We start from the raw sequence: 27,005 nt of genomic DNA on the forward strand, positions 1-27,005 counted from the left end.
ATGCAAAGGCAGGCTTTCCAGCAAGGTCCTGATGGGCTTTTCTTTGACCCTCTCAATCCCTCATGGGGCACTCACTGCAAAAGCAGAGACACGAAAAGAGCCCCAGTTCTTTGCATTCCCCCTCTTCTGCTTCCCCTGGAACTGGGCCCCACAGCGGACAGTCTGTTTCCTATTTCTAAGGGAGAAACTATTTTTAGGATGCTGCTACTTTCCCTGGACATTTTCATTTCTACAGTACTGTGACAAAGCCCATGCTTAACAGTATAGCTGGTATAACCATATGAAGATGAACACTGCCCTAACTTAACTAGGGCAATGATAAGCGACCTCTCCCTGGGGGCACTTGAGAGAGTTTAGGAAGTGATATGAGTCTGGACATTTCATGGGCATATAGCCATGAGCTCTCAGAAACAGCATCTGGGCTTCCTGCCCCTTCACAATACCAGCATTCAGAATGAGAATTATTTTTTTTTTTGCTCACTCTCAGTCCAGTTCCTGTTGCTCATAAAATGAAGCCATATGCCAGTGAGGTTTTTTTTAAATATCTGCCACTCTTTCCAGTCTTGGTTCTCCTTAAGGTGTCCCTTGCAATAGGACGCTATTACTCTCTGCTTGTTTTGCCTCTGCTTAGCTGCTCAGGAATCAAAAACTAAGTCATCCATCAATCACACCTGCCCTGAGTTAAGACAGTTAAATATTCCAGTTTCTACTAATATCATATACAGCAGGATGTGCTAAAGATAACCAGTGTGTGGTTCATGTGTTAAATCAAATCTCAGAGTACCTGATCGCCCCATTTCCAATCCACACCTCTCATGACCCTGGTTCCAATCTTCATCATGGCAGCCAGTTCTGGCCCTGAAACAGGGAGCTGCACAGGAGTTGTTTCCTTCCTTGTTTCTTCCAAAACCGTAGCAGAGGCTCCTCGGGCACAAGCATTCATATCTTCCTCAACATTGTCACAACTAGGACCTGTCAGAGCATCAAAAACAATAGCTCAGGGCTGGAGACACTGCTCAGTAGTAGAATAGTTGCCTAGCAGGAGTGAGGTCCTGGATTTGATCCCTGGTACTGCCAAAAAAAAAAAAAAACCCAAAGAAATAGTTGAGCTGGTAAGTAGCTACAACACCCTATTTTACACACACACACACACACACACACACACACACACACAAAGTAAGAACTGATGAAGACCTTAAACAATCCATACTGTATTTTTAATCAATTTATTCAATAAAAAGTGTGGAATTTTTCCTGATTAAATCTAGTACAAAAAGAAGGTAAAGGGAGGGGCAAAGTATATAAACATGCTCAGAAAACAAAACGATATAAAAATGCTCAAAAAAGATATTAATTCTATTTCTAGGAATGACTCCCGGCCCAAAAGAGCAAGATAAGATTTTAAGTTAGAAAGATACTTAACTTAAAGATAACTACCTAAATGCCTAACAATGGAAAATTAACAAACTTTTAATTACCATTTTGTACAAGAAATAGATGACAGCACAGGTCGCAGACAGGCCTATTACAAGATGAGTACTTGGCTGACACCTGGGAACCTGAATCTCAGGAGGGCTCCCTTATTCCCCAGGTGAAGAGCATGGCTCACTGTGTCTAAACTGTTTGCATAAACACTGTGGTCTATGCTATACCCTGCTTTCCTCTGGGACTGGGAACTTGGTATGTATCAGGCAGAGGTAGCTGCCTGATCATCCCCAATGAAAACTCTGGGCATCAAGTGTTTAATGAGCTTCCCAGGTAGACAGCAATTCATGCATGTCATCACAAGTTGATGGAGGGTGAGGTCGGGGGAGTGGATTAAGGGTCCTGTGTAACTGGTCTGGGAGAGGAAGGACTCCATAAGCTTGTTCCTGGTTTCCTCAGGATTTTGCCCAGATACCTTTTCCCCTTGATGACTCTGCATTGTACCTGTTCAGTGTAACAAATTGTAGCTCTTAGTACAACCACCTGCCAAGATTTGTGAGTTCTCCAGGCAAATTAAATCTGAGGTAGAAGATTAGAAGCTCCAGACACAGGGCAGCAGGAGAAAGATTCTCTACTACAACTCTAACTCTTCCTCAAACACTGCAAAAGAATGGTTGATAGAATAAAGAATGAAGCAGGCAGGGCAGGACAAATATTTGGTGCCTGGATGGCTGTGGAGTCATCCACAGTATGAAACAGAAACTGAGCTGTTCTCAATTGAAAAGAAGTAACATTTATCAATGGATCTGAAAACAATAAACTAAGCCCCAGGAGAGTGGATCCCTGGCTGCTTTGGGGCTCATTGAAGCTCCAAGGGAAGAAAATGCAGTCCTCCTTACTCCTTTTAGCTTTTGTTTTCTCCTCAGGGTGGGAGAAACAAAGAGTCCAAATGGTCCAAAGGCAGGCTTAGGTGCGCCAAAAATATGAAAACTTTGTGTTCCTCTCTCCTCTAAGCTTAAAAAAGGTTAAATCCTAGGGCAAGAACAAAGCTTTAGGGTGGGGTTGCGGCCTAGTAGTAGAGAACTTGCCTCGAATGTGTGAGGACCTGGGTTCAATTCTCAGCACCGCACATGAATAAATGAATAAAATAAGGGTCCATCAACAATTTAAAAAAAATTAAAAAAAAAAAAAAAGAACAAAGCTTTAAACTAAAGAGGGAAACAGTCTTTTCTTCAGCTTAGTAGCTGCCTAGGCCACAGATACCCAGGAGCAAAGAGGAATTGCCAACCTTAAAAATGCTAAATTTAGTACTAGGGGCTGAAAAAAAAATTGCAATGAGGTAAAACGAGTTCTTTTTTAATTGTATTTTTCTAGGTGGTTATCTTTTTTTATTGGTGCATTATGATTATACATAACAGTGGGATTCGTTGTTACATATTAGTACATACACACAATACACCAATGTAAACTGGTCAATTTCATCCCCCAGTATGTCTCCTTTCTCTTCCCCTCCTCCCTAAAAGGGAATTTCTTTAAATAGTTTATATTTGAAAGCTATTGTATCTGGATTATAAAGTTAATATAAAATATTATATGGTTATGATTTTTTAAGTTCTAGAGATCATATTAATAAGGGAAATTCAAATATAGAAATTCTCTTGTTTTTCTGTAGTACCAGTTGGAATTCAAACTCATGAGTACTGTTAACAGAACAAGCCCCTATAATTAATGATTTGTGCTGCCTAGGCCACAGGTACCCAGGAGCAAAGAGGAATTGCCAGCCAACTACAATGTCCCAGCTGTCCTGTCAACCTTAAAAATGCTAAATTTAGTACTAGGGGCTGAAAATAAAATTGCAATGAGGTAAAAGGAGTTCTTTTTTAATTGTATTTTTCTAGGTGGTTATCTTTTTTTATTGGTAGATCTGGAACAACATAAAATGAAGGGCAATTTCTAGGAGATACGACTGTGTCATTTTTTTAAAAGTGATTCTTAGTTGCTAATGAGGCATTAAGTAATTAATCAGATGAATGTCTATTAGAGGCCAGCTGTGTTCCAGCCTGATGTTTTTCAATGGGTCAATGTGAACTTTAAGATAAAAGAGTCTGAGAAAAACCTTCTTTCTCATTTGGACTTGGGCCAACCATTGGCCTTCAAGCATCTCAAACTTTTCATCCAAAGAACAGCACTATCAATCAACTAGATCTAAGAGACATATACAGAACACTCCATCCAAAGAGTAAAATACATATTCTTCTCAGTATACATGGACTATTCTCCAGGATAAACCAAGTATTAGACCACAAAACAACTCTTAAATTTAAAGATAGTAAACTCATACAAATGTCCTTCAACCAAAATGGAATGACTAGAAATTCACTCACTTGCAGAAAATCTGCAAATATGTGGAAATTAAACAATACACACTTAAGCAATCTCTGGGTCAAAAAAAAATCACAATAGATGTTAAAAAATTTTTTGAGGGGCTGGGGATGTGGCTCAAGCGGTAGCACGCTTGCCTGGTATACGTGCGGCCCTGGTTCGATCCTCAGCACCACATACAGACAGGGATGTTGTGTCTACCGAAAACTAAAATAAATATTAAAAATTCTCTCTCTCTCTCTCTCTCTCTCTCTCTCTCTCTCTCTCAAAAAAAAAAATATTTTGAGACATATGAAAACACAACATATCAAAACTTAGGTAGTACAGCAAAAGCAGTGCTAAAAGGGACACTTATATTTATAAAAGCATGCACTTTAAAAAGATCTCAATCAATAACTCCATGATTGAAGAAATTAGAAAAATAAAACAGAAAAACCAAAGTTACCAGAAGGTAAATGAAATAGAGAATAGGAAAACAATAGAAGCAACAAAACCAAAAATTGTTTTTTTTTAAAAAGTCAGCAAAATCTCTGTGGAATAACTACAAAAAAAAAAAAAAAAGGAGAGACAGAGAGAGAAGATGCAAATAAATAAAATCAAATATATAAGTAAGAAAATTACTACCAGCATAAAAATGCTTATAAAAGAATATTATGAAAAATTGTATGCCATTAAACAGGATTACCTAGATGAAATGGATAAAACTCTAGAATCACACAAATAACCTAACCTGACTCAAGAAGAAATAGAAAATCTGAATTGATCTATAACAAGTAAAGAGATTGAATGAGTAGTCAATAACCTCTCACAAAGAAAGCACAAAACCACTAGTCTTAACAGGTAAATTCTATCAAACATTTAAAAAAGAATTAACACCTACTTTCAAACCCTTCTAAAAAAGAGAGCATTAGGGAACACTTCCTAATTCATTCTGTGAAGCCATCATTACCCCAAAAACTGTTAAACTATAAAGTATTACTAAATGAAATTAAAGACCTAAATAAAGGCAAAGACATCTCACATTCATAGAATAAAAGTTAATATTATTAAAGATGGCAAAACTCCCCCAAAGTGACCTATAAATTGTATATAACGCCTAGCAAAATTCCAAAAGGCTTTTGTAGATATAGAAAATAATTCATATGAAAATGCAAAGGACCCAAAATAGCCAAAATAATCTTGAGAAAGAAAAGCAAAGTTGAAAGACCCTGATGTCTCAAAAGTTACTATTCAAAAGTCACTACTCAAAAGTCTGTAAATGTTACTACAAAGCCACAATGTTCAAAACAGTACAGTACTAGCATAAATAATAGACATATAGAATAACAGAAAGAAACTTAGAATCCAAAAATAAAATCTTCAATATCTACAGACAATTATTTTTCATAAGGATACCCACATGTTGAGGGAAAAAATGATCTTTTCAACAAATGACACTGGAAAAGCTGGAAAACAACAACGAAAAGTTGGACTCTTACCTAGCATCAAGCAAAAATTTATCTAAAAATGGACTACAACTTTAAATATAAGAGCTAAACTTTTAAAACTTACAGAAGAAAACATAGGGGACAATCTTCATCCTCCTTAAATTTGACAATGGTGTTTTGAATATGATACCAAAAGCAGATGACGACCCAAAAAAAAATAGATTTCATCAAAATTGAAAACTGAGTGCATCAAAGGGAAAATAACCCACAGAATGGGAGAAAGTTCCTCAAATCATATATCTAGTAAAGATCTACAGAAATGTAAAAGGCTAGCAACCAGGAATATCTTTGGAAGAGTTTGAGGATTGGTGTCAATTCCTCTTTAAATATCAGGTACACTTACGTGATACTGATATTCCTACAACTCAACTACAAAAGGCCAACAAACAACCCAATTCAAAACTGCTCAATGGAACTATGTAGACATTTCCCCAAAGAAGATATGCAAATGGCCAACATATAAAGATTGTCAATATCCACTCACCATTAGTGAAACGCAAATGAAAACCTCAATGAGATACCACTTTCCACCCACTAGGATGTCCTTAATTCAAAAACAACAACAAAACAACAAAAAATAACCAGTTGGTAAGAATGTAGAGAAACAGAAGCCCTTGAAAGTAAAATGGTGCCCCACTATGGAATAGGTGGGTATGTCTCCACAAATTAAGCATGGTCATATCATCATATGACCTTACAATTCTGCCCCTAGGTACATCATCAAAAGAGCTGGAGAGAGGTGTTCAAACAAAAATTTGTATACAAATGTTCCTAGCAGAATTACTCACAAAAGCCAAATGGCAAAAACAGCCCAAATACACAGCAAAATGCTATATATTCATATAATGAAACACTTTTCACTCATAAAGTGGCATAAAATACCAAAATAAGCCAGACACCAAAGGCCACAAATTCCATTTGATTCCATTTTATGAAATACCATGAATATGCAAATCTATAGAAAGAGAAGCAGATTTACAATTGCCAGGGACTGAGGAGTGGAGGAAATCAAAAGTGATTGTTAAATGGGTATAGGGTTTGCCCATGAGATGATGAAAAGTTCTATAACTATAGTAGTAGCAATTGCACAAAATTGTTAATGTACTTAAAACCATGGAATTAAAAATCTAAAATTGCTAAAAGCTAATTTTATATTATCTGTATCTTACCATAGTAAAAAAGAAAAAGAGAGTGATATCAAAGCAAAGTTGTGACATTTTTCATAAAAGACCCAAAGCTGGTGCCAACCTACCAATTAGCCGTAGTGCTGTCTGTGTAAGGGCCAATGTGCCGGAGTTGAGCAGGAGGTCGAGGTTGTTCGCACCATGCTGCAGGGTGAGCATGCTGAGCATTACCAGAAGAAAGCGTGCTTGCGGGATGGTCCCCAAGCTGGGTCCCGAGGGGTTCTCATTGGTAATGGTTTGCAGAGGAACAGGCTGAATACCTGGTAAGCATTAACATTCAATTGCTCAATTTCTTATTCACAGATATAAAAATATACATGATACAGAAAGCATTGGTATTTTGGTGTTTATTTTAACTTCTATTTTTCAGTGAGTCTCCATATAGTATGGACACAGAGCAGCTATGTCTTGCTTTACAACAGTCCTTCCACCTGTACTCCTCACACAGTTATATCCATCTGTCTCTAAGACTTAGCATGCTGCTCTCTAAATATCCCTGGGGCCTCCTTTCATTCCCAACCTAACAGTTATGTTTCGCTTTTATCCCTCAAAACCACTCCTAGCATTTCATTGTGGATGCTCAAATTACCCAGGAAATAAGTATTAATTCAGAACACAGACATGTTACAAGTGTATAGCATAAGTGATAACCATTAAAATGTGAAAATGTAGTTTTATGTGAGAGTACTTCAAGATTTTTGTCTTCTGTCAAATTTGGAAAGTTCTCTTTAGAATCTGAAAGTTCACAGTGGCTTAGATTATCAATCTAATAGTCAAGCAAAAAGTAGCATTTGCAAGTATCTACAACATATAATGAATGCCAAACTATGAAATGATGCTGATGCAGTCATTGACATTACCACAATATCAACTTTAATACAGTCTTTTAAACACTGGGGAATTTTTTAAACTCACCAAGCTCTTTAAATTTGGCATTTGCATCCATCAAAACATTTCGAATATTCTGAACAGCCCAAGCATACAACTTGCCAAAAGTTACTTCCAGTAGCATCCGATTAAAAGGCGGGATCAAATCAACATCCTTTAAACAATCTGTAAGAGGTTCCCTTTCAAACAAAGATTTTAAAAAAGAAATTACTTAGGACATTGCCAGACTTTTAACTTCAGTAGAACAATGTTGTATTGCCACAGATTCCCATAATTAAGAAAAAATGTTATAAAGTTTTACCCTATATCAATTCCCTCAGGAATAAGCCTTTGCCATCCACAAAACATAGCATACTGCACAGATGGAAGTAGGAAATTTTTGGCTGCCAGTTTCAAAATTGTATCTATCCCTTCCAGGCGAACCTCTGCTCTCTCCAACTGCAAGATGAATGCATACAGTTCAGTGTTGGGTTTATTACTCGATGAAGAGAGAAATGTTCTCATAAAACATTACCTGTTTTAGTAGGCACTTTCTCATTTTTTCCACATCCACAGGCTCTTCTTTAAGGGCAAATTCAGCAATTGTACTGAGGAGGGCAGACTGTGGATAAAGACCCTGAACATTCTGCTTCAACCATTTGTATTTGTGAACACCTGTAACTGTATTCAACAGTGGCTGCCATTTATCCTAACAAACAAGAACAATACGCACCATTAGTTTATCATTTTGGGGGGGTGGGGAGGGACGGGGGGGTGGTGGTGGTACTGGGGACTGAACTCAGGGGCACTAGACCACTGAGCCACATCTTTTTTTTTTTTTGTATTTTCTATTTAGAGACAGGGTCCAATTGAGTTGCTTAGCACTTTTGCTGAGGCTGGCTTTGAACTCTCGATCCTCCCACCTCAGCCTCCTGAGCTGCTAAGAGTACAAGCATGAGCCATCACACCTGGCTAGTTTATCTTATTAACATGTATTCTAAAAGTTACTTTAATATAAATAAATAATGGCAATAAATTTAAATTAGGGCTAGAGTTGTACTCAGTGGTGGAGCACTTGCCTCACATGTGAGAAGCACTGGGTTCAATCCTCAGCACCACATAAAAACAAATAAATAAAATAAAGGTATTGTGTCCATCCACAACTAAAAATAAATAAATAAATTTAAATGAATAAGTTTTTGTTTTGTCGGTTGTTTTTTTGTGATGTTGGGGATCAAGCCCAAGACCTCACACTTTCTAGGAATGTGTTCTAGTGCTGAGCTAAATAGGCCACCATTCCCAGATATTTTACAATATATAGTTTTTATTAAAAAAATTATACAATGTTTATAAGTGAATTTATAATCTCTATATTAATATACTTTGGAACAGGCTAACTCTGCATATAAAGTTTAAGATTCCCTTCATGTGTTAATAGCCGCAGGAACCAAAACAGTTTCTGGAACAAAAGATATGATATATTCAATAAATGGCAAATGAATAATGATGCAAGTTAGTACCAAAAATAAAAGTACACACTTCTCTAGCTATAGCTATGACCAGAGTACCATCAGTCAAGTCCATTAGGCATCAATGGGGGCTGTACTTTTAATTACAATCTGGTTTTATTCACTACCCTAAAGGTACTCAGAACAAAGGCAATACTTGCAAATTCATTTGCCGTGTGCTATGTTTCTATTCATCCAATCTCAGAATCACAGAAAATACTTCACCTTGGGAGATTTAATTGTAATGGGTCTTTTATCCACATTTATCGGACTATGAGGCAAAATGCAAGCTTCTTCTAAATCACTCTCTTCATTCCCAATTTTTTCTTCATCATCAGTAGATTCTGGCTTCTTAGGCACTGTTTGAAAACATCATGCATTATGAAAAATCATTTACTTAAATAAAATTTTAAATTAGGAAACATTGAAGTTCGCCTGAAAAATGAATATTTTCTTCAAAGAAACACGTAAACAACATTGTAAACCATAATGCTGAAATGACAAAAGTATCACAATTAGTTTCCCATGACAACCAGTAATAACACTCTGCCACACTGTGTCAAGGACAAAAAGAATGAGTGTCCTCTGAAGGGTAGGAGCTCTAATATTCTACTCTCTCATTATCAAGACAACTGACATTAAATTTAATAAATTTTTTTTTTAAAAAACCTTTCTTTTGCCCATCAGTCTAGTAAAGTCACAGTATTTACTTTTTACAGTATTAATTTTCTAGTTACCAAATCATTACACACAGAATTCCCAGTTGTTTCATTATCTGATCTTTTGGAAAAATAAGCAGGCTCTTTATGTTTAATTATAAGTACACATAAATATCATGGCAGTATGTGGAAATGCCAAGTACACTGAATAATAGCAAGCAGCTTTTCTCTAAAATCAGGGATTCAATACATGTAGTTGCTTTAACAGTATTTCCCAACCTTTCATATTCTTTTTTTTTTTAGAGAGAGAGAGAATTTTTTAATAATTATTTTTCAGTTTTCGGTGGACACAACATCTTTATTTTATTTTTATGTGGTGCTGAGGATCCAACCCAGCGCCCTGCGCATGCCAGGCGAGCGCGTTACCGCTTGAGCTACATCCTCAGCCCACCTTTCATATTCTTACCTCTCTTTTTCCTTCGTTCTCGTATTATCTTCTGAGCTATCCTCCTCCAACGGGGCAAAGAACTTAGCAGTTTAAACTTAGACATTATAGAGAGGTCATTGCATACCGCAGGTCTCAATTCATTGAAGAGGAATCTCAAACGTTCAATGACAGGAGCGCAGACTTCCTTATAAGAACGGCCCTGTTCTTGATGAGTCTGCAAAGTTAAATGTGAACAAAAAACTTAACAAGTATTTCAGCAACTGAACGCACAGCAAAGGAGAAAGAGAATTAAAATGTATTCACCTTAATGAGTGAGCATTTTGCTTGGTAGACAACTCTACAAACATCCACCACTGATTTAGGCAATGTTCTGTGCTTTACTTGCTCAATACCAAGCGTGCCTGCATGAACTAAAGCTAATGCCACATGACCTGTAAGACATTTAAAAGGAGGGAAGAGCAAAAAAGAATGTGTATTACATGTCAATTGGAAGGTCTCAGTACAGCTAAAATATGTGGAATTGAGCTTCATACCTAAATCTTCATGTTTTAAGAGGCAACATAATAGCAAACGGCCAACCTCTTCCACAGGATGTTCAGGAGGAAAGGTAATGGGTGTGGTCAAGTGGCACTGCCTACAGTACCTTTCAATTTGACACAGAAAGTCCTGCAACAGAAATGGCCAGAGAAAACTTCAGAGCTACCCAGTGAATCTTCATAAATCCTAGTGGGCCACAGCTTCTGATGTATTTGCAATCAGTAATGAATGCTCTCAAACCTTGCTGACACATGAACAGAACCAGTTTCTTACCTCAAAATACTTTCAATACTACACAAAAACTGTGCTATTCATAAAGGCATGAAAGTATTCATACGTCAAAGTTCTCAGAATACTGAGTCAGAAGTTGGGGAAGGTCTGGCTTACTTTCACATTGTGATCCTGGATGTTATTGTCTGCAATGGCTTGCAGGAATGCCTGGGAATGGTCACCAAGAGCCCGTCTGTGAGAACAGAGTCGGGATTTGCTGGCAGGTGTGCCCCCAGGAGAGCTGCAGTGGTCCTCATCTTTCTCCTCATTGTAGCTATAGTGGATCTGGCTGGTCTGTAAACCTCCAGAGAAAATGGATGACTGAAGCCACTCTAGAAAATGCAGGAGCAAGTATTAAAAAAGGAACTTGATTGCACTCTTCAGAAACAAACAAACAGGGGCTGGGGTTGTGGCTCAGTGGCAGAGCGCTTGGCGAGCACAGGTGAGGCACTGGGTTGGATTCTCAACAGCACATAAAAATGAATAAATAAAATAAAGATATTGTGTCCAACTACAACTAAAAAAAATTAAACAAACAAACAAACAAACAAAAACCACTGAACTGAAAGCTCAATTTAGGTGAAATTTAGCATCAGGTATAAGAAAGAATCAATCCCCAGTACCAAAAAATAAATAAACCTGAGCCTAACACCTAAATTTTTTTCTGACCTCCTGTCTTGCCATGTTATCAATGCTGAGTATGCAGACAGGGGGAAGAGCATAGCTGAACAGTATCTATAAAGAACATCCTTAGGGTAGGCTAATATTATTAGAGTATTTATAAGGTAATAAGAACAAGAGAATATTTTAAAACAACACAAAACTTTGAAAAGGAAAGATCTTAGAGATGGGAGACCAAATGAACTGGAAAGAAGAATCTGTGTGCAGTAAAAGATACAGAAATGACAGGTTCAACAAGAATATGCCATCTGTTAGAGCCGACAGGAATATTAACTATAACTTTTATGACAAAGGGAAGAAAATGTACCCAAAAAGAGTCAGAATATATATCACTATGGATTTTTATTAATGATTTAGGTTAACAGAGTATTGTTTCAAACACACAGTCAAATCTGAGAAGCACTCAGAATTCTTTCACTGAACATTTAGATTTAGAGCATTTAGGAGCATCCCCCCAAATGACTGCATTAACTATTATAAAACACAAATCTGATCCTGACTCTCCATGGCTCTATTCAGAACACTGGGAACGCCTCTTTATCCCTCAAAGATATGCTTCAGATCTGATTCTGCAGTGAATTCAGCCCCCATCCACCAGGGCCCATAGCACTATTTACTCTTTCTACCTTGGAGTTTCCCATTCTCACTCTCTGATGATTTGTGGGAAATTCATCCTCCTCTATTATGACCTGTCTGAAGGAGGAATGCAGGCAAGCACAGTGAGAACATGGGCCCAAAGGACTGCTCCACAGGGGACCAAGTAGACACCAAGGTCATCCTCAACAGATGTCCACTCTAACAAAAAGCTAGTGACCCCATCCTTCTCAACAGTGACCCTTATGATCTGTGTTTCTCCCCAGAATCTCCCACGCCTAGTTCCAGGACTGCTGCCACTGTGGAACCTGTCTTCAGCAGAAGCACTTCTAAATGCCTCCATATCATCATTTACCACCCTGTTTTCTGACCCACTTAGCAAGTTGGCTCAACATCAAACAAGCAGCTGAGAGTGGAAGCATATCCTATCCATCTCTGCATTCCTAATGCCCAGCATGGTAATTGATATGAACAACTAACTGTTCAACATATACTTGCTGGAAGGACAGGTGCACAGAGGAGAAATATACAACTACATGAAAAAAAAAAAGGTTAATTCCATCATTGGAGATACAGAGAAATTTCAATAATGAAATTTCAATATTGAAATTTCTCTGTATCTCCAATGATGGAATTAACCTCGATATTTTAGATGTTGCAGAAGCTGTCAATCCAAAATCTATCTGACTAAAGTCTGGTAAAAATGCAATTCTTAAACAGAAGGCTATTCCTAATAGGAACAGCCAATCCACACCGTGCAATTTAGAGATAATGGTTATATTGGACCCATTTGCCACGTGCAATACATGAGACTAGTCAGAAGACAGACATTCCTGCACACTAGCTAGCTTTCCTGAGGCCACAGACCATAAGACAAAGGAAAGCTGTACCTAACTAACTGCTGGAATCTCATTACCCTTATTATTTTTCATCAGCAACAGCTGATTTTTACCCCTCTCCAATCCTTAATGACACTGATGGCTCAACTAAAATAAAATAATCTGATTGGTTAGCAGAAAATAAAGTTTTTCTTACTGGCACATTCAACCTCCACAGGAGACAGCGGTGTGCTCATTGCTAAATAGGAAGCATGTAATCCAAGAAGGAGGCCCAGATTCCTCTCTGTGTCTATCAGTGGTGAAGAAAGACTTCCCAGATCTGGTATGGTAACCACTTCTTGGTCAGGCTGGAAAAAATTTAATTTCAACATCAGTCTGAGAAAACAAGATTAATTTAAAACATAAAACCTAAAAGAACAATAGTTTATGTACTCAACACATTCCTGAGCCATGAAGAGGGCAACTGGATGTTCTGGGCACCCTGTTCCTATATTCTACAATGATTTTAATACCACTATGCTCAAGTAACTAGACACCACAAAAAACCCACACATCCTAGAAAGCAGACAACAGACACACCAATCTATGGAGAGGTGGGGGAAGAAGTACAGATAAACAACTTAGCTAGAATATCCCTTAGGAAATTAAATAGAGTTTCCACAGTGATTATATACAATGCTTCAGAAAACAGTGAATTGATATGTGCATAAAGAACTCAATGAGAAACAAAATATATAAGTGTTACTATAGGTTAGTAAATTGTGACCACTCGTGGAGGAAATACTTAATTCTAATAAAAAGCAAACTCATTAAAAAAGAGTTTATTTTTATTTCATGTAAAAATAATCTTAAATTTTTCCAGTCACATCAGACAGTTTATAGTTTTCCCTTTCATAAAATGCTTTAAGCCCTACCCTATAATATTTACTGAATTTTATTAAATCTGGAAAGCCAATCCCAATATATAAAGTCCAATCCTCAGAAATCTATGGGAAAGACCTACTTCTATCCTATAGAATTATGCTCCTACAGTTCTTCCCCAAAATTACATAACTCGGTATATTAAACCATTCCAAATTTCTACCTAAGTTTACACAACAAAATTTTAAAGATCAAAAGTTAAACTCCTTTTTTGTGGAATAATGTCTATATTTCTTACACATTGACAACTTTAAAAATAATTTTTCAGGGCTGGGGTTGTAGCTTAGTGGTAGAGCACTTGCTTAGCATGTGTGAGATATTGGGTTCAATACTTAGCACCACATAATAAATAAATAAATAATATGAAGGTATGTGTTCATCTACAACTTAAAAAAAAATTTAAAGTTTTCAAAACCAACAGATCATAAATCTTAAGTGTAATTTCATTTATAAAAAACTTCTAACCAATCTTCATGTTTATCACTCAACTCCCCCAGAGGGCCCAAATATGAGTACTTCTGACTAAAACTCATTCTATCACAAACACACAGAGGGCCTCCCCAGACGTCCCCCCATCACTCCTGGAAGGTCTCACCTCCAAATACTGGCCAACACAGAAAGCATGCATTGATTCCCGTGTGTCTTCAAACTGCAAAGCAGCTTCTAAAGCTACCACTGGGTCTTCACCTACAAACTGAGCTGAAACAAAAAGGAAAGGAGCACATGATTTCAATGCAATGTGCCTAGACGGCTATATAGAAATAACAAGCAGGTTAACACGAAAGTGAGGGTTACAGAGCATAATTATCTCTCACTCTCTCCCAGGACTGCCTGGACCAAAACAGAAAATGGGAACAAATTCCAGTAAGTATTGGAACAAAATGATAATGCACAGAACTTCTTCAAGTGGGCCTGAATTTGTTGATAAGATAAACACTAAAAATCACAGATAAATGAAAATATGTAGAGGCTGAAGAACAGAAGAGATCACTTATAAGCTGACCCCTCTGCTTAAAATAACACGTTATTAACTTTTAACCATGAAAGACAAAAAAAACATACAGCCTTACCAAGAATACTATTTCCTGTTAATGACTGTGTCTGGAAGTCCTTTATGTCATACACCTTCCCATCAATCACAGTCCAGAAGCCTCCATCTTTATTGTGGTTCTCCAAATCAGCTTTGCGTATAAGTGTCACTTCCTCATTATTTCTACAGTTCTGACCTGTAAAAAATGACTCTGCATATACAGAAACCAAAAATCAATCAATAGATCAACAGTCAAATGGAAAACCAAACAGAAAGAATAGAAATTTTAAAATTTACAATTGTAATAGGAGAATAACTTACTCTTTCTATAACTAACATTACAAACAAATTCTATTAAATACAGAATGATATTTTTAAAAACTTACTCAGCAGGGGTATCAAATCTGGCTATGTGCCGGGCCACAGAGGAAATCTCAACTGATTTCAAAGACAAAATTAAGAGACTGTACTGGCTATAACATAGTTAAAACTAGAAACTGGTAAAAATTTTTTAAAAAATTGTCCACATATTTGAAAATTATAAAATATACTTCTAAGTAACCCAAAATTCTAAGAAAATAATGGCTATGGAAATTAGAAAATGGCTATGGAAATTAGAAAATAAGTGATAATGAAAATATTATCGATCAAATCTTGGAATAAATAGCTAAAGGTATACTTGAGGAAGGATATTTACATTTAAATCTATATTTTAGAAAAAAATAAAATCTAAAATTTACTTTTGAGTTAATAAACATCAAATTAATACAATTCTACTGATTGATAATGACACTCAAAAAAAGTAAAATCTGATTGGTCACCTTTGAAAATGCTAGGACACCAATTCAGTATTATTAAAAAATGGTTGGGTCAGGGGGAATCAAACTTGGATCATATCCATCCTATACAAATTATACCTAAAGTTAACCAAACAGCTGAGAGCAAAGCTGTCAGGGGCTGACAGTGGGGGAAATAAAAAGTTAGTCTTGAGTGGGTAAAGAGTTTGTTGGGGAAAATGAAAAAATGCTACAGATGAATCATATTATTGCATAACAATGTGAATATACGCAATGCCACTGAAGTGTGCGCTTAAAAATGATTAAAATGAGCCAGGCCCATTGGCACACACCTGCAATCCTAGCTGAGACAGAAGGATTATAAGTTCAAAGTCAGCCTCAGCAACTCTGGTGAGCAAATCAGAGAGACCCAATTTCAAAATAAAGAACAAAAAAGGTCTGGGGATGTGGCTCAGTGGTTAAGTGCCCCTGGGTTCAATCTCCAGTACCAAAAAAATTTTTAAAAATTTTAAATGGTTAAAATGGTCTGGTGTGGGGATGCATGCTTGGAATCTCAGGTACTTGGGAGGCTCAGGCAGGAGGATTGAAACTTCAAGGCCAGCCTGGGCAACTTAGAGAGACCCTATCTCAAAACTGAAAAAAGGCTGAGGATGTAGCTCAGTGGTAAAGTGCCCTGGGTTCAATTCTCAATTCACTTGCGCGCGCGCGCACACACACACACACACACACACACACACACAAATTAAAACAGTAAATTTTAAGTTACACATATTTTATTGCAATTTAAAAAATAAGTTTAATTCCACCCCATCCCTGACCACTAAAAAAGAATGTTCACAAAGAAAACTACAGGCCAAGATAATTATATGGCAAATTCTACCAATCTAATGCACACCCTTCCAAGAAAACAAGAAGAAAGAACATTCTCCAACTCCCTCTACAAGACAAGCATAATCTTGGTAATCAAAACCTAAATGTCTATTGTTTTTCTGTTCTCAGATCGATCAACTACTTTCTCCCCTGCCTAGCTAACATTCTCAGATAAACAGATTGTCAAGAAGTGCTAAAAGCATGGGAGCTGCCCTCTTCCCGCATTACAGCTTCCTTAGAACAAAGGGGTGGGGCTGGGGATGTGGCTCAAGCGGTAGCGCGCTGGCCTGGCATGCGTGCGACCCGGGTTCGATCCTCAGCACCACATACCAACAAAGACGTTGTGTCCGCCGAGAACTAGAAAATAAATATTAAAAATTCTCTCTCTCTCTCTCTCTCTCTCTCTCTCTCTCTCCTCTCTCCTCTCTCACTCTCTCTTTAAAAAAAAAAAAGAACAAAGGGGTACTGGTTATCAATAACTTATATGGTATTTCAAGAAAAAAAAATAACAGGCCATAGAAAAAATTATAAGGAAAATGGCAAACATAGATGCAAAGAAATTCAGAAATATTACAAACACAGATGTAAAAAGTCTTTAAAAAATAGCAAACTAAGATCAGCAATAAATATGTATATGACCAATATTATAACCAAGATAGTTTCATTCCAAAAATAGAAGAGTGATTTAATGTTTGACACATTAATAGAAAAAGGAAACTTTAAAGATCATCCTGATTTATAGAAAAATGCTTGACAAAATTTCACATCCAATCATAAATGAAACTTCATCACAAAACAAAAGCAAAAGGAAACATCTTTAATATTAAAAAAATGTACAAAAAGAATCCTACAACAAACATTGTATGCCATGTGTGAAAATGAAAAGCATTTTCTCTAGAAAACTGCCTTGTTTCCTAGTAGAAATAAAACAAGGATGCACAGTGCCAACATTTCTACTTGACAATTTATCTAAGGGCCTGGCAAGTGCAGTCAGTCAAGAAGAAAAGAGCTGTAAGTGACAACAGACACAGGTACAGTCACTTGACCTAGACCAAGGTAGCACTCCAGAAAAGTGACCAAGAACAAGCCTTTCACCCAAAAGTGCTTGCACAATAAACCCTATCTCAAAACTTCCACAAAACCCAACTCTAAGTGTGCTATGACTCCAAATGTGAAAGTTAGTATGCTAAAACTTGTAAATATAATGTGTAAGAAGATGTGGGCAGAGAAAAGACTTCTTAGAGCACAAAATGAACAACCATAAAAAGATTAACAAGTTGGATTTCTTAAAATTAAACTTCCATTCATCCAAAAACACCATAAAAGTAGATGAATGGATAAAGAAAATGTGGTATATATACTCAATATATATACTAATGCTAAGTGAAGTTAGCCAATCCCAAAAAAACCAAATGTGGAATATTTTCTCTGATTTAAGGCTGTTGACTCATAATGTGGTGTTGGGGGGAGGGGGGACCATGGGAGGATTAGATAAACTCTAGATAAGGCAAAGGGGAAAGGGGTGGAGGAGGCAAGGGGGAAGGAAAGATAGTGAAATGAGATGGACATTATTACCCTAAGTACATGTATGAAGACACAAAGGATGTGACTCTACTTTGTGTACAAGAAGAGATATGAAAAATTGTGCTCTATATGTATAATATGAATTGTAATACATTCTGCTGTCATATATAACAAATTAAAATTTTTAAAAAATGAAAAAAAAACATAAAAAGATCAAAAAGAAAAATCTATGCAAGAAAGAGAGCCAAAAGCTTATATCCAAATGTACAATAACACTATGAAATATTAAAAGAGAGAAACAGCCAGATAGAAAAATGGGTTGAAAGCTTGAGCTGACACTTCACAAAACAGAACATTCAATTGGTTAACACAACACATATATAAAGGTATTAACCCTTATTAATAATCAGGAAAATGCTTCTGAACATACAGCAAAGATACCAGTGCACACCCTCCAGAATGCCTACAACAGGAAGCACTGACAATGCCAGGTCTGGGTGTGGAGGTGGAACTGCAAGAATCCTCATGCTTTGCAATATAGATGAACATGGGCATAACTATAGGAAACTGGCAATCTACAGTAAAGCCTCCTCTACAAACCAGCAATTCTACCAAGCAACAAACATGTCTAAACCAATTTTTATCAACTATAACCTAAACCTAGAAACAACTTATATTTCCATCAATAAGTAGAATGAATTAATTGTGGTATACTCAAAGATACACTACATATAGCAATAAAAGTGAAAAAATTAAATGGCATGATGAAGCTCAGGAACTAAATGCTGAGGCAAAAATCAGACACCAATGGACATGTACTGTAAAATTCCATGTATATGAACTCCAAGAACACACAAAATTAAAACTATGTTGTTCAAGAACACAAGCTTAGATAATAAAATGATCCTAAGAAATAAGGAGACAATGCCCCCCCTACCTGGAGAGAGACATGGTGTAGGGAGACAAGGCAGTGTTTGGCTGAGTCCTGCCATGTTCCACATTTAGCCTGCATGGATATAACTTAGTTTTCCCTACTTTTGTGTTATATTTCATAATTTTTAAAAAGTCTTTAAAATTAGTAAAATGCTGATCAAATTAAATGCCCTCAGTCATATTAACTATAGAGACAAAAATAACATGACAATTTAAGTTCACTCCTAAACAAAAGCAAACAAATGCTGAAAGTAAAATTGTATTTATTTATTTTTTTTTAAAGAGAGAGTGAGAGAGGGAGAGAGAGAAAGAGAGAGAGAGAAAGAGAGAGAGAGAATTTTTTTAATATTTATTTTTTAGTTATTGGCGGACACAACATCTTTGTATGTGGTGCTGAGAATCGAACCCGGGCCGCACGCATGCCAGGCGAGCGCGCTACCGCTTGAGCCACATCCCCAGCCCCATAAAATTGTATTTAAAGTAAAAAACTACATTTGATAATCCTAAGGCTGTTTTCCTTGGCAAACTGCCATCTCTTGTTTTAAGTTCCTATGTGGTAAAAATGAGGGTCTAAAACATAAGAGGAAAAAGCCCACTCAGCTGGAGCTTTCATTTTTTAGAAACCATGATTTAGATTAATTCTGAATCCAAGAAACATGAACTATGGATGGTGACTTACATTTAAAAAAATGCCAAAGCTCTAGCTTTGGGACATCGAGGTTTCACTTTAATTTGGAATGCACTACAGACAGTGTCTACAAGAAAGCACTCGTTGAAGCCAAATAACACCAATGACTTTGGGATGGGAAAGTCAGCCCAGACCAATTCCTGCCTCCTGAGCTGCACCATGTCTAACCATCTCAACAGTACCTTCTGGAGACACCTTCCAGGAAAGGGCTTTCCAGTACTTTCTAAGTAGTCCATTTTAGGACTTAACAACAATTACTAATACAAGAGACTTCCTTAAATGCAACCCAAATCTCTCCCGATTTAGATTATCTTCATTTTCCACCGCCACTGCCATCAGTGGAAATGGCAAATAATCGGTCTTCCTTTGTAAAATGTAACAGAAAGACAAGAAGGAATTAGATAAAGTTTTCCTCAGTGAAAGTCCTAAGATGCCATACCCATTATGCCAGGCCAGGCTAACTCTTCATGATCATCCCGTTCCTTTCCTGGAGCCAAGTGGTTGAAGCGATCCAGGTGTTCCAACAGGCCACCCAGAAGAGGAACAGCTCCAGCCTCTTGCATGAGACCAGCATTTTTACTGAGAAGAAGCACTATAGAAACTACTAGTTCTGGAAGGAGAACACCTATATTTAAAAAGAAATTTAAAAGGCATTAAAATTTAAAGTGCATATCCTATAAAAGCTATGCAAAACCTTACTCTATGTTTAAATTATAAGTCATAAAATAAGGAATGCATGTCTTTTCTGTAGGATTATTTTATCTTTTATTTTGAAAGAGGGATATAGCTACCAAAAAGAACCCTCAAAGTTGAATTTTTTTCAAAAAAAGTTTCAAACTCAGAATTATGAACTATAGTCTTTCATTCAAAGAAGTAAATGTTTAACACTATGTTTACCATCAGAAAAAGAGGGACTCAAAAATAATGTTCTAACCTTATTTTAAAAAACATTAAAAAACACTAGGCAATTTTAGAATGTATTATGATTTTGAAGGGGGCAACGAATTTTTATGTTGCCCAAATAAAATTAAACAATTACCACTGAGCTCATTACTGAAGTGTTAAAGTGATGTTATAAATCTAAACCACCAATTATATTTAAAGGGTTATGATTCCCCTATCAGATGGCTTAACACAACAAATTGCCAAAAGCTAAAAAAAAAAAAAAAAAGACAAGAGGACCAGAAAATTTATACAATAAATACATGCAATTTTATCTGGAAAAGGTACATTTTAGCGTTCAACAATCTCCTAAAATAAACATTTGCCCATAGGCAGAAGTAAGATAGATACCTGTGAAGTCCCCTTCTACAATGCAAGCCACCTCTGCAAAGTGTCGCCAGCTAGTAGAAGCAATGCTAGCTGCCACAGGCAGTATATCACCAATGTGTGTGCACAGAAGAGCTGTGTACTTTTTCAGCAAGGAGCCAACACCCATTAACTCAGGACCTTGAAGAAAGATTTCAAAATTTTCACTATTAAAAATTTACTCTGCAAACAAACTGCTCTACTATTTTACTCTCAAGTTTGTATTTTTTACCTTTGTATTTTTTGCCTATAATTTTCCCAAACAGGAGTCTATGAACCCTTACTCCTTGGCTTGGTTTGGTTTTCTTGTTTTGGTTTGGTTTGGTTTTTGGTTTCTGTGATACTGGGAAGCAAACTCAGGACTTTGTGCAAGCTAGGTAAGCACTCTATCACTGAGCTACATCCCCAATCCTTCCTTCCTTTCTTCCTTTCTTCACTTATTTAATTAGTTAGTTAAGTCAGTTAGTTAGATGGTTTTAAGTTTTGAAACAGTATCTCAGTAAGTTCCTTGACTCTTTTTATGTCATATAACATGAGGGACAATGAATCTGATTATGTTAAATTTTATACTCTATACCACAAAATACCTAGAAATTTGGGTTTATAAATACTAAAGTCATAATTTATAGATTTTTAAAATTTTTATATCTAATACAAAAATGTTTGTTTTCCTAAGGCTTGTAAATTATTCTCAATGAACAAAGCTAGGCATTTTTCAGTCTCATTAGAACCTTCAGCTTTCTGCCTACATGGTTATTAGTAGCTTTTTAGTCCTTGTGGTTTTGCCTACAAGATAGTCATCTCTTTCAGATCATAAATCTACATATTTCCATCACTGACACTGCCTAACTCCTTTCAGAAAGTAACTAAGTTATAAAAATATTAGCAAAAGCAGCACATCTTTCTAACCCTGGCAGAGAGGCACCATGTCCCATAGCACTTACGCATCATCCTGTTGTCATCCTCAGGGATTACCCCAATTCTGCAGACGAGAAATCTTTAAACCCAAGAGACTTAATTCAAAGTCTAACAGCTATTAATTATCCAGAGCTATCCCTGAAACTCAGTCCTCCTCCCACTACACCCAGCTGTCTTCCCTGTGTGGCATATGAACAGTCATTCTGTCACTATTCAATTCCCATGTCATGTCAGTCACCAAAGTTTGACAAAATGTGAAACACATCTGACAAATCTTTTGTAAGAATAAACTGAACACAAAGGCATCTATGTATTATGTCTAAAGAATTTAAATGTTAAGACAATGAAATAAAATATATTGATCAGTCTGACACAAAAATGTTAGGTCAAAGAAAGTAGATGCAAAATGAAGGCACCAAAATGGGTGCATTTTATAGTACGAGAATAACACATCTGCACATACAGAACAAGCATGTCAAAAGCCTAAATTTAAAAAGCCTAAAAGACACAAAGATTCTTTCACATTTTAAGCAACTTACTAGAAATATCTGAGGTTTGACCAATACTTTCTCCTGGATAAAGTTTACTGATAAGTAAACGTTGAAAACGCAGTAACAAATCCAATGAAGCAGATCGTTCACGACTGTGTTGCTCAAAGTCCAGACACGATGAAATTCGACGAGCAACATCTTTCAATCTGGCTACAGTCTGAGAAGCAATGTTTCTATGCAGAGGAAAAAAAGGTTTGCAAATTAAACAAATTATTTATGTTAAAAAGATGGATGGGGGATAAATCATGACATAAGCTAATATCAGAAGCACAGAACATACATGCAGGTCACCTCCAGCTGGCTACCAACCCCAAATGTGTCAGGTGTATCTTCAAGAAGCACAACCTTAGTCAAAACTGAGCACAGGAGCAAAGAAGATTCAAAAGATACAATGCTCCTTTGCTTACCAATGTGCTTCAGAGCTTCGTGGAATGGTCCAATCTGAAAGCAGATCTTACTCAAAAAGGAATACTCCTATACAAACTTTCGGAAGAAAAACTGGCACTTTTTGTTTAAAGCCACATTTCAAATATATAAACATGATCTACTCTTAAAGACAAGACTTGCGTGCATTGCTGTTTCTACCTGACCAGCACAGGCAACATGGGGCAGGTCATGTGGAGGGTAATCAGGACACAGAGAATATGAGAAAGGAGACCAAAGTAGATTCAAACAACTCCAGGGCAGCATAACAGGTGCCCAAAGAACATGGCAGCAAGGAAAGTGGCATTAACTCCAATCCCAACTGAGCAATGTGAATTGAGTCATGAGCATGAGCCATCAGCAGATGGGGAGAAAGGACAAAGATCATGAGTTTCCAAGAGGTTCCATTAGAAGAACAGTAAAGTTTCTGATTCCATAATGCAGAGTACAAAGGAACAAAGGTGAGGAGAACAAGACACAGAAGCAGGAAGGGGACACTGAAGGTAACAGAGGGCTAGGCTATTAGGACTAGATTCTGCAACACCAAGATACTGAGGTTTTGAAAGGAAAATTACCTCTGCCACAAATGTGTTCAAAGAAGATAACTCTTAGGACGGGGTGAAAGCAAACTAGAGGGGGTGAGGGAGAGGGACCCTGCCACACAGCAACAGTCTCAAGCAATAAGCAAGCTAGGACTCGATCTCTGGTACTGAGAATAAAAAGGAGAGAGTAGATTATTGAAGTCAGAATTCAACAGAGGGGAGAACAATTGAAGTAGGGCCTGGTTCCAGGGCTGCCACTGAACCAGGTATATCCCACCAGCCCCATCCAAGCCGAGAGTGTGTGTGGCTAGGCTGTACAATACATTTCACTGCCACTGCCACCAAAAGACAGACCTGAGGATCTCTGCATAACACCAAGGTCAAGGACATGCTTTTGGCTTCACTTCTTTAATTCCTAATATGACAGTAGATTTGTTGAGAAGAACTATCAGTGGCACCTGCCCCATGGTTCACACCAGGAAACTGTCAACAGTGTAAATGAGGACAGGAGCAGGAGACAGACACAGTCAGTGGCTAGAAGTCCCACAGCAACTTGACTCACACCCAGACTGCCTATGAAGGAGCAATGCATCATCCTTGTCACACAAAATAAAGATGAGCATGCACTGGGGTTGCCACTGCCATCTGACCTCAACTTTCAACTTCGCTACCCAATAACCTACCCTAACATTGAAACAGAAGGAACAAGTCTAGAATTTGGCTCTTATGCTATACCTAAAGAAGCAAGATAGTAACAAAATATCATAAATATTTTAACTTATTTCCTTATCATAAAATTCAAAATCTAATTCCAGTAGGGTTCACCAATTTAAAAAACTTTACTGCTCTTTGCTTTTTAATAAAAATGGTACTCTGGGAACTGAGGATGTGGCTCAGCGGTAGAGCACTTGCCTCGCACGTGCAAGACCCTGGGTTCAATCCTCAGCACCAAATAAAAAAAATAAAATAAAATAAAGATATTGTATTCAACTACAATTTTTAAAAAAATGGTATTCTGTGGCTCTCTGCCAGTGTTAAGAATGAAGAATTATTCTCAAATCTATTCCCAGCTTATTTTCGGCAAGTAGTAATTTCTTTAACCCAAGTTTTCTATACACTAAAGGACATGAAATGTCTCCAAAATCTCTTTCATCTTTAGGCTGAAATACATATAAATATCCAAATTTACATATAAATATCCTCCACTCACCAACATGCAAATAAATAAAATTATATCTATCCACACAAATGGAGGGACATGTTGTCTATACTTGTGAAGAACCTTGATCATTGGTGTTCTGTTAATAAAAAGGCTATGAATACATTTTTCTTTTCCAATTCTCTAAAATTTTTATGAGGCAAAATTTACTTCTATACTTAAGTTCTGGTTTCATGCTTCTTAAATAGCAACATTTTTATTATAAATCTGTTGTGGAACCAAAGAACTGTACAGGACCCCAGATGCCACAGAAATGAAAAACACATACTCAATAGAAAGAAAAATAAAGAAAATGGACTGTGAGGATAGCACAGAACTAGATAAACAACACCAGTAGTGTCGTGTGCATAATTTGAAATCTTCTATTAGTCATATTAATAAAAGTAAAAAGGAACATGAAATTAATTTTAATAATATATTTATTCCATGTTATGATTTGGTTAAGTATCCCTGAATGTTCCGTGTGTTGAACACTTGGTGCTCAGTTTAGTGCTAATAGGAAGTGGTGGAACTCATAAGAGATGGGATCTAATGGAAGGAAGTTAGCTCATTGGAGACATGCCCTTGAAGAAGATATCAAAACCCTGGCCCTTCCCTCTCTCTTTCTCTTTGCTTCCCGGTCATCACGAAATGAGTAGCATCCTCTGCCACATGCTCCTTCCATGACATACCACCTCACTATAGGCCCAAAAGTAAGAGAGTCAACAAACTGTGGACTGAAACAATGACCTTCTTTCCTTATAAATTGTCTCAAATATTTTGTCACAGGGCTGGGGATGTGGCTCAAGCCGTAGCGCGCTCGCCTGGCATGCGTACGGCCCAGGTTCGATCCTCAGCACCACATACAAACAAAAGATGTTGTGTCCGCTGAAAACTAAAAAATAAATATTTAAAAAAAAAAATATTTTGTCACAGTAATGGAAAGCTAGCACATCCCAACATGTTAAAAATGGCATTTCAACATGAATTAATGTAAGAAAAAAACTATAGACATATTTTACAATGCTTTGTGTTTTTGTTTTTGTTTTTTCATAGTAAGTCTTCAGGAGCCATTGGGTCTCTAACCTATGTAACATCTCAATTTGGACAATTAGATTTTCATTTAAAATACCTGGTCCACACTTGATTCATAAAATGTACAGTTAGAAAAAGTAGATACATATGATTACTATCCCAAATAGACTTAAAAGTTCTGAAAAAGGAGTAAATTTTTAAATTTTACTTTTAATTAATAAAAGGTAAACAGATAAGATATTCAGTCACAATGGACACATTTCAAATGCTAATCAACTGTGGTGAATGACAGCCAAACTGGACAGTAGAGGGCTAGCCAAACCAGTTTCTGCAGGTCCAATGAATACTCTTGAATACACAAGAGAGAAGAAACACTGGTCTCCCCTTAGAGAACAAGAGATCCACAATAGGAAACTAGCACTAGCCCTCTGCCAGGGACATCAATGGCCCATGACACACACATCTCCTCAGTAAAGAAAGAGGCATTCACCAACTTAGCACTTCTGGAAAAAAAACTTGCTTTAAAACTTCTGCATAGAACTTTATATCTTAACTACCAAGCACTTAAACACCCATTTTCTCATCTGATCCTGAATTAACTCTGAAAGTAAACACAGCTCTTATTCTTACTCCCACATTACCATGCTGCACAGAGGTTCACCTGCCAAGTTTACAAGTAGTTATAACTAAAATTTTCTAAGAACAAAGCCCAAGATATTTCTATTACCACAAACTATGTACAGTCAATTCTCTATTTTAATTTGTTAAATTAAAAGGTCAGAATGTAGAGAATGCTGATGAAAGAAAATGAGAAAAAACTTCAGAAAAAAACATTTTTTAAAAAAATGTTTACTAAAACCGAAGAAACACTAGAACTAAAACTTCCTCTTTCAAAATGTCACTACATGCCCACTAAATTCTACTGTAGGGATCAAGCCAAAGGACCCCCTCCTCTGAGAATAGGTAGGCAGAGCAGCAGCCACTGCCTGGGTCTCTGCTGTGCACTCAGCTGCCTTATCCAACACACCTCAGGGTCTACTTTCTCTGGAAGCAGAAAATATAATAAACTAGGAATCTAAGTTCATGTATAGCAAAGTTTTACTAAATACAGGTACAATCTTTTTTTTACTTTCTAACAAATCCCTTTTATAAATCATGTTGATTTTTTTGTTCTTTTGAATCACCTTTTTTAGTCAACTCTGTCTGACCACTTTGGCTCTTTCCAAGATTAGCCTCTTCTAACAGTCTGAATCTCTTCCTGATCTAGCCTTCCAAAATAATGTTCACCACTTTCATTTACTTTGTTTTTAAAAATTGTCTTACGAAATAATATACACAAATCTATAATTTACAAAATTAGGCAGGATACAACAAATTTTTAAAAAC

General features: G+C 36.8%; 1 protein-coding gene across 8 annotated transcripts in view; it reads right to left on the minus strand.

Moving 5' to 3' along the window:
* HERC2 (HECT and RLD domain containing E3 ubiquitin protein ligase 2) overlaps window positions 1-27,005 on the minus strand; it is a 211,364-nt gene that overhangs the window by 109,663 nt on the left and 74,696 nt on the right. For all 8 annotated transcript variants that reach the window (XM_081290553.1, XM_081290551.1, XM_081290552.1 and 5 more), the window contains 16 exons: window positions 22,410-22,594; window positions 20,938-21,093; window positions 20,084-20,269; window positions 14,873-15,043; window positions 14,398-14,501; window positions 13,078-13,228; window positions 10,885-11,099; window positions 10,494-10,626; window positions 10,264-10,391; window positions 9,979-10,174; window positions 9,079-9,212; window positions 7,881-8,054; window positions 7,668-7,804; window positions 7,394-7,545; window positions 6,547-6,738; window positions 785-972 (listed from right to left, as the gene is read on the minus strand). In XM_081290553.1, coding sequence (XP_081146679.1) covers window positions 785-972; window positions 6,547-6,738; window positions 7,394-7,545; window positions 7,668-7,804; window positions 7,881-8,054; window positions 9,079-9,212; window positions 9,979-10,174; window positions 10,264-10,391; window positions 10,494-10,626; window positions 10,885-11,099; window positions 13,078-13,228; window positions 14,398-14,501; window positions 14,873-15,043; window positions 20,084-20,269; window positions 20,938-21,093; window positions 22,410-22,594 — 2,602 coding nt within the window. The remainder of the gene's footprint in view (window positions 1-784; window positions 973-6,546; window positions 6,739-7,393; window positions 7,546-7,667; window positions 7,805-7,880; window positions 8,055-9,078; window positions 9,213-9,978; window positions 10,175-10,263; window positions 10,392-10,493; window positions 10,627-10,884; window positions 11,100-13,077; window positions 13,229-14,397; window positions 14,502-14,872; window positions 15,044-20,083; window positions 20,270-20,937; window positions 21,094-22,409; window positions 22,595-27,005) is intronic.

This window comes from Spermophilus citellus (genome assembly GCF_964194105.1).
Source record: "Spermophilus citellus genome assembly, chromosome: 4".
Lineage (NCBI taxonomy): Eukaryota > Metazoa > Chordata > Mammalia > Rodentia > Sciuridae > Spermophilus > Spermophilus citellus.